The sequence below is a fragment of the Neltuma alba genome, unplaced genomic scaffold (assembly GCF_004799145.2).
Source record: "Neltuma alba isolate B1F8T4 unplaced genomic scaffold, ASM479914v2 tig00012192_pilon, whole genome shotgun sequence".
Classification (NCBI taxonomy): domain Eukaryota; kingdom Viridiplantae; phylum Streptophyta; class Magnoliopsida; order Fabales; family Fabaceae; genus Neltuma; species Neltuma alba.
In genome coordinates, this window is record NW_021636732.1 from 197,806 (window position 1) to 210,204 (window position 12,399).

General features: G+C 37.5%; 2 protein-coding genes across 4 annotated transcripts; both read right to left on the minus strand.

Annotated features, from left to right (window-relative positions):
• Window positions 1–1,379: 1,379 nt before the first annotated feature.
• On the minus strand, window positions 1,380–5,723 carry LOC114724556 (probable methyltransferase PMT7). 3 transcript variants are annotated; one of them, XM_028910920.1, is made up of 7 exons: window positions 5,128–5,723; window positions 3,631–4,095; window positions 3,239–3,525; window positions 2,655–3,038; window positions 2,276–2,522; window positions 2,034–2,172; window positions 1,380–1,766 (listed from the first exon to the last, which is right to left on the minus strand). In XM_028910920.1, the coding sequence occupies exons 1-7, from the start codon at window positions 5,289–5,291 to the stop codon at window positions 1,608–1,610; spliced, it is 1,845 nt and encodes a 614-aa protein (XP_028766753.1). In that variant the 5' UTR covers window positions 5,292–5,723; the 3' UTR covers window positions 1,380–1,607. The 3 variants fall into 3 exon arrangements, with proteins under 3 accessions (XP_028766753.1, XP_028766752.1, XP_028766751.1); XM_028910919.1 differs by having other exon boundaries at window positions 3,631–4,032; window positions 5,104–5,723; XM_028910918.1 differs by lacking the exon at window positions 5,128–5,723 and adding an exon at window positions 4,861–5,065 and having other exon boundaries at window positions 3,631–4,042.
• A 781-nt stretch (window positions 5,724–6,504) lies between these two features.
• Window positions 6,505–11,664, minus strand: LOC114724558 (uncharacterized CRM domain-containing protein At3g25440, chloroplastic). The gene is made up of 4 exons (XM_028910921.1): window positions 11,504–11,664; window positions 10,564–10,885; window positions 8,127–8,534; window positions 6,505–7,674 (listed from the first exon to the last, which is right to left on the minus strand). Exons 1-4 carry the CDS (start codon window positions 11,620–11,622, stop codon window positions 7,126–7,128), a joined length of 1,398 nt encoding a protein of 465 aa, XP_028766754.1. The 5' UTR covers window positions 11,623–11,664; the 3' UTR covers window positions 6,505–7,125.
• Window positions 11,665–12,399: the final 735 nt, after the last annotated feature.

The window sequence follows — 12,399 nt, forward strand, 5'->3', positions numbered from 1 at the left end:
CTTAATTGTTTTTATTTTCAAAAGATACCTTCAACTATTAGGATATTGCATTAAGAACTAAACCAAACTTCTTAAATAGTTTCTGCATTTGGGAGCACAAGGAGTATGCATATACTCCAATAAAACTATAAAAAAGTGATTTAAGAAAATTGAGAAGAGTAGAATTATAATTTATTAGGAAGTGAGCTTATTGGGCTATGGACAAGGGAGAGGCAAAGGCCAAGAAAACCAGAAAGAAGAGAAGAAGATGAAATCAAATCATGGAATGCCAAATTTGGGGGCTAGCGTGGTCTTGGCTTGTCTTTTCAGCTTCTGTTTCTATGGCCCCTCTCACGTATTCTTTAGGTTTCCCTCATCTAATTTTCATAATCACGTTCAAACGAAGAATACTCGGGAATGGGTATAATGGGTCAGCCCATTATCATATGGGCCATAAGCATAGTAAGCTGGCCAGCCAGACTGGTACTTTTTTAATATAAAAGATGTGATAATATCAGGATTTATAAGATATTACAAATTTAAACATTAAACAAAATTAATTACAATATTAACTAATAAGCTTATTAATACTACAGTTGATTTTTTAAACTACAATTAATATCGCGTGCGTCAGGTTTCATATGGAGCACTGCTTGTTTCGCAGATGACAGCATGCACAGCTGATTAATGCGGTATAAAAAATCAATAAATTGAAAAAAAATTCCTATAATCTATGGACTTTAATTCAATCGAACTCAGTCCTTAAATTTTGATTTAGCGTAACTTTGTTCCTTTAATTTTAACCACCAAAATATTAGTCTCAATTTTTTTTAAAAAAAAACTCTAATTGTAATTTTATTTTCTAAAATGCGGAGAACAATCGGAGACTAACTGATTTTCCCATAATACATCACAAATAAACAAAATATCATAGAATAACTCAAGCATTAACATGTGAAAAAAGTACGTCAATCCGCCAAGGTGGCCAACAATTCCTTTTAGTACATTAAGGTGGTATTTATGATTTTCTATTTGAATTTTAAATTTTAAATCTCACATTCAAAATTCATGTCTTTAAAATCTTTTATTTAAATGATGGAAGAATATGACCTGTCATCTGTTTACTCCCAAGCCGTTAAATCACCTTCGCTCTCTACATCTCTGGGCACGTGGCGCGAGGCATGGGTATGGGTGCGAGGACACCGAATCGGGATCTGATCGAAAAGCAAGCGAAGGAGGAACCCGGAATTAGAGGTCGGACATCGGAGCAAAGCAGATCCAAAGCTATTTCCAGTGCCACCTACAATCAGACTCGCTCTCCGGGTTCCTCACCCGCCCTATTTCATCACCCCACAACCAACAAATTGAATCCTAGGTCGCGTTTGATTCACTATGAATAATCGTTATAATCGCACATTTTATAAATTAATTTCCAAATATTTCAAAATGTTTTTTTTTAACATGCCGAACACCACCTAGAGAGTAGAGAATGACCAGGGTCACTGGACCTACATGAGAGGAAAGATGGAGGGGCTTCTAGTTCAGTGAGTTTTTATTCAAATTTCCCTCAATTCACCTTCTTTTGCCCTTTTAATCTCACCTATACGAAATGGTCAAATTAATATACCTTAGACGATTGCCCAAAACTTTTTTCTACAAATTAAAGCGGTTTCCATCTTCTTCTCTTTGTTCTGTAGAGAATGTGACTCCACATCCCATAAAAATTTTGGGGCAATCTCTTGGATTCTTGACAAAATATGATCCTCATCCCTAATGATGATGAATCCCTGCATTGATGTTATTCACTTGGTAAGTAGCAGCTACAGCACGAGGAATTACAAATAGCAGGAAGTGCAGTTTGGCATCAGAAACATGGATGATAAGGCAAGACTAAGGTAGGTGTGCAAACTAGGGAAAATTAGACGAAAGGAAACGGATTTAACGTAGCAACATTATAATAGCAGTAGTAGAAGTAATAAACATCGTTGTGAATTGACAATTGACAATTGACAATAATTATAACAAAACAGCACCGATGAGAAGCAATTAATTACCAGGGGGCGAATTAGACGATCCATCTCAAGTAAGATATCCTCCAGTAAGCATCTTTCTTGCTGGTTATCGTAGTGGGAGAAGAGGTGGTAGGCGTGCACCAAATCATATGTTCGAGGATAGCTTGAGAATGGATCACACCTAATCATGTATTTATATTGGAAATTAGCTGTTGGTGCTGCTAACTCATATTTATAGTATATAATAATGGCAAATGCCACGAAAAATATTTAGGATATTTTACCAATCATGATAAGTTCCAATGAGTCCTCGGTCATAAATTCCAGATAAAGTATTGTTCATGCTAGCAGGAACTACATTCATCACCCAAACAGGAAAGTTATTCAGTGCTGCTGCAAAGCCACCGAAATAGGCATTCATATCCATCACATTGCGTACTCCTGTCTCTTTGATATTCATCAGTTTCCAGTACTGGCGAATTTGATCTTCCCAGAAGCTACTGTCTGATGTAAATTCATCTTGGTTTATACCTGTTGTAAAATAGGGGGAAAATTATTGCTTTCGATTGAAAGGCCATGTCTAATTATAATATGATGGAAGTCAGAAATATCAAAAGATTAGAGTTTAACAAGAGTGATCCATTAACATGAGAATAGGCCAACCTATCTTGCTCAGGCTCTCAGAAAACACGGAAAGGCGCTGACGTTGTGGAGGAAGCTTGTGAGACTCTCCATGAGAATTTCTAACTTGTAGACAGTTCCTCAGCGGGATATTCCATGAAGGCTTAGAATCATCTACGGCATCACAGAGACTTATAAGCTTTTGTTCTGCATTTTGCCGGAGGCATGAGGGCTCATCATCTTTAATCCATATGGCTGTCTGAATTTTTCGGGCAATGAGCCTCCAGCACATTGCTGTTGTCAGGGTCATCACCTTATCCCAAATGACAGGAAAGTCTTTATCTCTCTTATAAGCAGGGGGAGCTGAGTAGACAAAATACCCCTTAGAACGAAGAAGGCGATTCAGCTCTTTTAACAAAATCCCATCTGCAGAAAACAAAATAATTTAACATAGAGACAAGGCTAACCCCAACAGAGTGACAATGCACTAGTCATAGGATGGTTTTATGTTTGCAAATCCTCTACATTGGTCAATCTGCACTACAGACATCGTTTCAATGTCAATTTGGACTCTCAATGTGCAATCAAATGCCAAAACATAAACAACAGTGAGAAAGGCCAATTACCATTTTCATGCCAGTCTATACGGCATCGCGAGCAGTGAATCAGCTCAAATGAACTAGAAGGGTATGGTAGTTGTCTTGTGGCTAATGCAGCAATCATTGCAGCAATTCCTCGCTCTAATGCGAATTGAATTTGATTCTCATGAACATCCTTGGGTGCAAAAGACATTGTTTGTCCCAAGGGAAGAAGATAAGCAGAAAAACTGGCCACGCCACAACCGACATCCAGAACTTGGGTCACCCCTGCAGAACGCAGATCACCCTTACCACTTGTTATCATAGCTCCTAACCTGCATGAGTGAAGGCACCATATAATTCACATTATTGGAAAATGACCATTTACTGACGGCTAGCTTACTTGTGTAAAATCACCCTTATGAGAGAAATACAGATACCTTTGAATGTACTCAGGTGCTCCATGCTTGAAATGGGTACCACCCCCGGGAAACCACCAGAGCTGACCCTTCTCATGCACCCAATTTTGGCCTGCTTTGACATCTGCCAGAACTGAATGATTCACATTGCTTCGCCAAACATAGTCCCTGCTGATAGGCCATCTAATAGGTGTTTTATAATCCTTCGGTGGCGGAACTAAGCAAAACAAGCGCTTTTCAAGGGGAGGACAGTGCCTCTCCAGTTCTTCTTTTCTAGAATAATCGACGTTTTGGAGCGTTGCCACATAGGAAAAATCATGACAGGGAATATACTCGTTGTACTTCAAAGGGCATACATCCATCCCAGTTTCAGGAATCAGTGGGGGCGTTTTGCGATAAGTCAGAGCAATTCTGTTAGTGAATCTTGATGTGCCTAAAATAGTAAGAAACATTTTAGTACTAATCACATAATTTGCAGAGCTAGATGTAATTAAAAAGACCAGTGTTTTATAGAAGTCATCAAGTGACAAACACCAATGTAGGTTTTCAACTTTTCATAGAGAAAAGAAAGAAAAAGCTAGGTAAATATTTTGTTGATCATATATTCTGACGTACTCCCTCTGTCCCTTATTATAAGATTCACTTAACTATATTACGTGGTTTAAGAAAACTGTTAAAATTAGTTAAAAGCAATAAATATGTTGGAAATGTACTTTTTCCCCCCCCAAATATGCCCTTATTTATAAATGGGTAGGTGCGAGTGAGGAAAAAAAAAGAGAGAATGTAAGGAAAAAAGATAATGAGAGAGAGTATATTAATTAAGGCATTTATTGTTTAGACAAATCCAAAAAAGATATCATAAATAGGGACAAATCAATTCAAAAAATTAGATATTATAATAAGAGACGGAGAGTACTCATCATTCTTCTCATCAGAAAGCTATGCTATTGAATAAAAGATATCCTCTGCATTGTCTGGAGCGGGGTACTTAACACTTGGATTTGACAGCGTTTAAAGAAACTAATATATATTTAATTAATTTAAAAAGTTAAAGATACTCAATGATACAAGTGGCTGCTACAAACCCCCATTCCCTTTACAGTTGGCTTCAGCATTTAAGTATATAAGCACTGGAAAAATGAGAATTCAGAAACAAATGCACTCAGCAACCACAAGTTTTAATATAGGTTTCAAAACGAATTTAAATAAACGTTCAAACTGCCAATTTCACCATGACCATGTCCCAGATACCTCTCAATAATAATAATGATAACGATAATAATACAAGGTCCGTCCAGAAACAATTAGCTATTTAATCAATCGCATCCAAGAAAGCATCATAGCTCAAGAATCAAATTCCTGTAAGATCAGCAAAAAGGGCTCGATAAATGTTGCATTTCAAGAAACTGGAAACAAATGGCACGAACCCAAAGCCCAGAAAAGCAATATAAACGCCAACGATAAAAACCAGTTTAAAAAAAAGTTAGTTGATACAGAAATGAAAAAGTTACCAGAAATGAAGAACGAATAGAAGAATTGGAGAGAAGCTGGGATGCGTAAATGGGAACATTGTTGCCAAAAAGGGTGCCCGCATAAAAGGAGACAATCATGAGCAGCAAAGCTATCATTATCATCTGCCCAGATTTGGAATCGAACGCCGAACTCACTGAAAACCCAACCATCGTTTGTTCCTTCGGCCTTTTGCCGCACACAACTGGGTTACTTTGCTTGTAATTATGACTTGTGAAAATGAAAATATCATACCACAAGGCCTCTTCAACGGGCGTGGTAGTTGAGAGATCGCCAGCTTCAAACGGAAAGGTAAATGAGAAGACGCGTAAGCTTGCACAACAGCACCCGGCTTATTTCTACGCTGTGACTGGGACTTCGATCGATCCCATGTAAATTTGCATTCCCTTCTTGCCTGTTGTATGGCCAGCAAAAATAGAAAGCAATTCCTCTCGTCATCCAATATTTTGTACTTTTCGATGAGGCTCGAGTAGAGGGGTGCAAATGCGATTCAAATCAATGCCGGGATTTGTGAAAGACAAATCCTTAAAAAATGACAAAGGATTCAAGAGTTTAACTTTTTATACTATGGCCGGAAGAAGGAACTCTTTAAATCCATTACCTTTGTCTCTTAACAATTAAATTCACAGAAAATTACAATTTAAATATCCGATCAATTATAAATTATAAAATATAACAAAAAGGTGAGATGTAAGTACAAAGGGCACAAGTCCAATTCGCATGCGGACGAATTCCCTATAATTCACGATAAAAAAACACGGTGATAAAGTGGAAAAAGAAAAATGGAATATCCAAAATACCCTTACACGCAATGCATCATTCCTCCCCCGCGGGGGGCTATATGCTGCTGCTTCTGCTCACTGTAGTTCACCTCCGCGTATTCAAAACCAAAATTTGCAAAATCTATAAATTTTATCAGATTCGAAACCAAGAAATTTCACCAACCACATATTCGAATCAATCCATTTTAATTTCATTCAGACCTAAACCCATATGCAAATATAATCATGAAAAAATGGTTTGTCCGGCGAAGAAACCTGCACGAGAGGTTAGTCCGCCAAAGAACTGGACAGAGAGAGTTCGGAGGGAGTTAAACTTGAAGGAGCCGTTGCCTCGGTCATGTCCTTCAAGAGATGACACCACGCAGGGGAGGAAGTGCGTCGGAGGAGAAGTTGTTGCCAAAGAAGGTAACCCACGACCATCAAGCAGTGATCAAAAAGCAAAGTTTGACGAGCGATAATGAATGCGATGGGACGGGGTTTGCGTAGAGGCGGAGAGACGGCAGCTGGAAGTAGTGTCAAGAAAAAGAAGATGGAGGAGGAGCCGAGAAGCAAATGCGAGAAGCGAATTTGGGGGGCATTTTCGTCCTTTGAGATACTTCTCCCAAAATTGAGAGCCCTGATTCCTCCTGAGTAATTATTATGTCAATTACAAAATTAGCCCCACCCCAACCTTCTCATCTGCTCCTGCCCGCTAATTTTCATTCTCCCGCCGCAGAGCGCTATCCCCCTTGCCTACTGCGCATCCCCTCTCTGTTGCATCGTCTTTCTATCTCAGCAGTCATGTTTTCTTCAATTGTGTACGGCGTTGTGCGGCAATAAATTGCGGGTGATATCATATCAAATGACAACAGCTTGTTTTCTAGAATCTCTGGGGTGCTTCGCGAACCAATTTCACTCCGCCCAAGAAATGAGAAGCCTTCTTTTCTTTCAGATATCACATTAGCAATCAACTGCGAACCAACGCGTGAGATCATATCAATTCCCAGCGGTTTCGCAACCATTTGCTGCGTTATGACTTATGCCTATCTCTCTTTTACTCCATACTCCATATGATCGATGTCAATCCAAAAACGGAAACCTTTCGTTTTTTCCATTCTAATAAGAAGACTACCATTGTTTTCAATAAAAATTGAGCAATCTCCATTTTCCCTAGTTGATCCCCCTTTTCTGTAACGAAGATTGCACCTATTATCCGCAAAAAGTCTCATGTTCTCTTTTTCTTTAAGAGGGACGCTGCACGCAGCACAATCCTGTCAACTTCATCAAACTTGGGCAAGTCCACATCTTCCGTAGAGTTGGAGTTTTTGGACTTCAGAGATATTTGTCGTAAATGCTCCTCGAAGTCATCGATTTCCCCGCCATTCTGATCTGGAAATTTCTCAAATTTGTCCAAATATAGAGGTTGTTCCTCTTTTATTTCGTCCTCTGTCTCTGAGTCAATCTCGAAGATGTCTGATAAATCTTCGGGATCTGGATCCAATTCTGTGTCCATATCAGCTTCACCCTCGGGGCACTCATTGTTCTTGTTTATTATTTCATAAAGTTTATCTGCATTCCCTGACTGGAATTCTGTAACGCTACCGGATTCAATACTCCCATTGTAATCAATTTTCTGGTTTTCCTCAGCAGCATCTATTTTGCTATCGGCGTTGCTCTTGAGCTGCGCTTGAAGCATCTCAAGCTCCTGCTCAAGTCTCGGAATATATCTCCTCACAGCTCGAAGGCCATCCCGACACTTGGATTTATCCAATGCCTGCATAAGAAATTAAGAATGAAGTAAATATTAATAATTCTGACAATACAGCAGCTACTAAAGATACTGTGAGCATATCTCAGAAATTAAGATCCACTAATCAAAATTGTCATTTTTCAGCCTCAATTGGAATGACAATTTGACCACTGATATGAATATTTCCAACATTAAGACCATTAGCTATGTAAAGACACTAGTCATTTAGACATGAAAAATAACCGAGAATTTCTAGCTCTATCGCCTCAAAGTTTTCCACTAATGGTGAAGTCAAGCCCAAAAAATACAACTAAAAAAAAAAAAAGAAAGGACTGTGAGCACCTCCGATAGGTAAGAAGGGGAATTTGAGGTACCAAATTTATGGAAACTTCATTCTATTACTCTTAGAAGAGACGGGCCAAAAACTGAACAGAAGCTTGGACAAAAAAAAGAGGACATGAAAAAAGCCACCATACCTTCTTCCTTGACAGAGTAACCCGAGGAGACATTATCTCAGTTGGGGGCTGAGAATAGTTCTTTCCTCTGTACATTATTATTGTGTCATCTTCATGAATGTCAAGCACAATCCCTCCCGTAAGTCTTGCCAGCTCTGCAGCGATCTCCTTGACCTCCTCTGGTGAAAACGTCTTCACTACCACTTTCAAAGTCTGGTGTTTCTTCCAGTGCAGATGCATGTTCAGAATTACACCTTGGTATATTCCCCGTCTTCCAACAGGCACATAATTTTTACATTTAAGGCCCATCTTTAGGAAGAAAAAGTGCTCTTCCGGCGTCAATATCTCAGGATCATGGGTTGTTTCTGATGATTCTGCAGGCTCAATCTTCTTCAGAGCTTCAAGAAGCCTCTCTTCTTTTCTCCGAGCCTAGAACAGTGAAGAAAGCATTGAAAATTGGTTAATTGATGTAACTGACAGACATAAAACACATATCGGTGAACCAAAATATAACTCGATACATGTTTTCTCAGTCATGTGAGGGGAAAAAAAGAAAAGACAAGAAAACACTATTATTAGCAGAAACAGTGTTATTCAACTCCTTTGTAGTCGCTGCCCTCCATTCCCAAACACAATACATTAGCGCACTGTAATGCTAATGTAAACGAAGCAAAATTGTCCCGCAATGTTTATAAAACTTGTGCCTAGTTGCTTTAGGCTATTCAAGCAGCAGGCCATCAGTGGGTCAATTAAGGAGGAGAGTGTCAGAGGTGAATGGATTTTGAAATAGAAAAGGATGGAGATCATTGGTGGTTCTTGTCTGTCAATCCTTGGTTTCCTTGTCATTCTCATGATACAATTTGAAGACTTGAAGCATGCAAACTAAGCGCCACATAACCACATTACATGCTCATACAATACCACATCATCAATTAGATAACACTGAATAAGACTTTCGCATAGAATGCCATCTGAAAAAATAACCCAAAAAAGCTTCAAATAGTGTATATCAAGATCCAAAATAAATTGATCTTGTATAAATTAGACAACATTGCAAGTAAAAGGCTAGTCTTTGCAAATTCCCAGTCATTCAGGCCTGCATGAGCAGTTACTATGCATGCAATACAAATCAAGTGAGTTGCAACTGATTATTAAGCAATAATGATCTAAATACACTCTATAGGATTGAGGTATCATAAGCCTTAAGAAACTTTCAATTAAGATGAGTTTATCATAGTTATGCTGAGATTTCTCAAAACCCAGCGTAAGAACACACCACATATAGAACTGCTAGGGATGACCTTATTAGACAAGGCAAAGTTTGCTCTGTGCGACACAGAATGTTGTAACATGAGAAAGCGCATTGAGTAACTTATAATCACCCTCTTCATAGGCACCAATTCCACCAAACCCAACAGCAGTCACCCAGATATTATCCAGTGACAAAGCACAAAGTTCTACCATTAAATATTAGCTAAGATGAGCAGAGAGTTTGCTCCTTTCCTTGCTTTCTGATGTTCTAATCTTCTGGGCAAGTTTTGGAAAGTCAAATTCACATGTATCCAGTACTCTCAGCATAGAGAAGCCTGCTAACTACAGGCACATTATGCTTGGCCCAGGTACTTCTCTGTAGCAGCATTAACATACGCCCGATTCATTTTCACTTTCACTTGCATCTATGTGAAAGACAGAAACCGATTTCATAGTTACAAATTGCCAAGAAAAGTCCCCTTCTCGCATAGAGGATTCAAACAAACACCTAAAAAATCTCTACTGCTAGGCCGGAAAAGTCTACCGCATCCAACCAGAGCAAGCTCTTTAAAGAGGTTCAACCCTTCAGTTATCTAAAATTGATAATATGATCAATCGTTCTTTTTATTTCTCTTCCTAATAATCCACCTATCCTACAACTTGGAAAAATATGCCCCGCAGGAAAATTATGCAATTAGAGAACAAATAAACAACAATAAGAATCTTAGAAATATACCTACCTAAGAGACAAAACATAGAGAATGAATCTACATGGCAAAGTAAAATTATAAGCAAACTTTGTAATATGAACAGATTCTTTAATCAACAGGTTTTATTAAATCACCAAAATGCATGCATGAAATGTGAATAGACTATTGAAGCATCTACTGAAGCGCACCAACGAGAACAGAATTTTTTCCCCCCTATCGTGAAGTTCACCATGTTAAAGTAACTTGTTGCACATAGGAAGGAAGATGAGTGCAAGTTCTGTTCAATTTAATCTTAAAGGCAAAATACAAGCTGCTTTATGGTGAATGTAATAGCAAACAAGGAAGTTTAGCCACATAACAAGCACAATAGCATAAAAGGAAAAAGAAAACAGACTCAAAGTAGTTGAAGACATTGGGCAAGAGTTGATGGCGCAAACCAAATTGAGATAGAAATGTGCACCTACAAGTGAGGCTTGGGCAAGAAAACAAGAATTTACCTTTTTCAATTTGTATAGTATTTTTTCTTCTGCTGTCATTCTTCCGTAATCTTTCTTCTTCTTCCATCTAAAGAACTTCAGCCACCTTACAACTGCCCTTTTCCCCTTTAGTTTCTTCCTCTTTATTTTGCCATTACAAGCACCAGTAACAGTAGAGGAGTCTTCAGAATCCTGAAGTTGCTCTACAACTTTATCACCAGAGTTCAGACATGGACCCGAATGAATACATAGGTGTCCCAAGAAAGGAGATGTTTTTATGTCATAGCGGTAGACAAAACTAGACTTCAGACCATAAGCCTTGCTTATTACAGAGTTCAAGCTACTGCAGTGCAAATCAATATTCAGACAACTCATTCTATAGATTTTGATTTGGGTTTTGCAAATTAACCGAACTAAAACATGAATGACCTTCAGCGTTGTTGTAGATATGCAGAAGATTCAACGTTACAATATCAAACATCTTTGGATTGATTTATACCTTCCGGAGTGTCTACTAAAACCAACAATGTAATATGTCGCTGCAATATCATTCACCTTCACTATTTGCATTCTAAAAGACCTGTCACATCTTGCTTCAAAATTTTGTGCAATTACCTGACAGGACTCTCCCATTATTATTTATAGAGATGAAATATAATTGCATACGTATGAAGCCGTATAATCGCCAAACATATTTTTGTACTTCCGAAGCATCATGAACCATAAAATAGACAAATATAGCCAATTTTTTCCAAGAGAAAACCACTCGAGGTTAGGAAAAAGAAAAAGAAAAAAAAGGACATCGAAAATGCTATCACTCGGTTTCTCTCTATTTTAATTACGCCTGAAAATGCCAAGTAGTCGGTCAAATAATGCAAGCACCGATATCGATTTCTATCACTTTTTAATAATTTCTCACATTCGTAAAGGTGAAGTGAAAACATAAGAAAGAGAACAGTACCTGGTACTGCGAAGTGCAAACTGGTAAAAGCGAGGAATAAACAGAAGAGAATTTGAGAAAAGATTCTTGAACGAGTGAGATTTACTGAGCGCTATTGAGGCCATAACCCTCCCCGCCATTTCTCCGGCCGCCTCGATTCCTTTTATCCCACCCCCTCTCTTCTTCCCACCAAAATGGCGGGCCTTGCCGCCTTACAAGCATTTTGTCAATTTCACTTATTAATTATTTATTTAAGTTTCTTATTTTCCTACATACAACAGCATTTTAAAATATTTTTTTAGATAAATTAAGCACCTTAAAAAATATTTTATAAGGCATCTAACACTAAAATTTTAAAATATTTTTTTGGATATGTTCACATTCTAAATTATATTTTGATACATTCAATATGTTAAAAGTATTTTTTTTAGATATGTTTAGTACTCCAAACTGTTTTTAATGTACATACTAAAATATTATTAAGTAGGTGCTGAATAAATGCATATAACATAAATATTTTAAGATATTAGATATCTGAAAAAATAGCATCTTTTTCTTTGTGTTTAACAGGTTTAAAAGCATTCGGCCAGGAAAAAAAAATAATTTAAAAATGTAATGAGTTGAATAATAAATAATATATGATAAATTATACATCCACGATTTAAATTTTATAAAAATCCATTAGTTAAACTCTGAACATTCATGATTAAATTTTCATCTAATATTTTTACACGTGATTATTGAATATTATTATATTTTATGTAGATTTTTAGGGTTGAATTAAAAACCGAGATCAACTGGATTGAAATGAATTAATTCTTATTATCTCAAATTTTGAGTTTTTTTAATAAAATGGGGTCAATATGAACAAGGGGCACTAAGGGTAAATTTGTCTCTTGAATACTAAATAAATATAT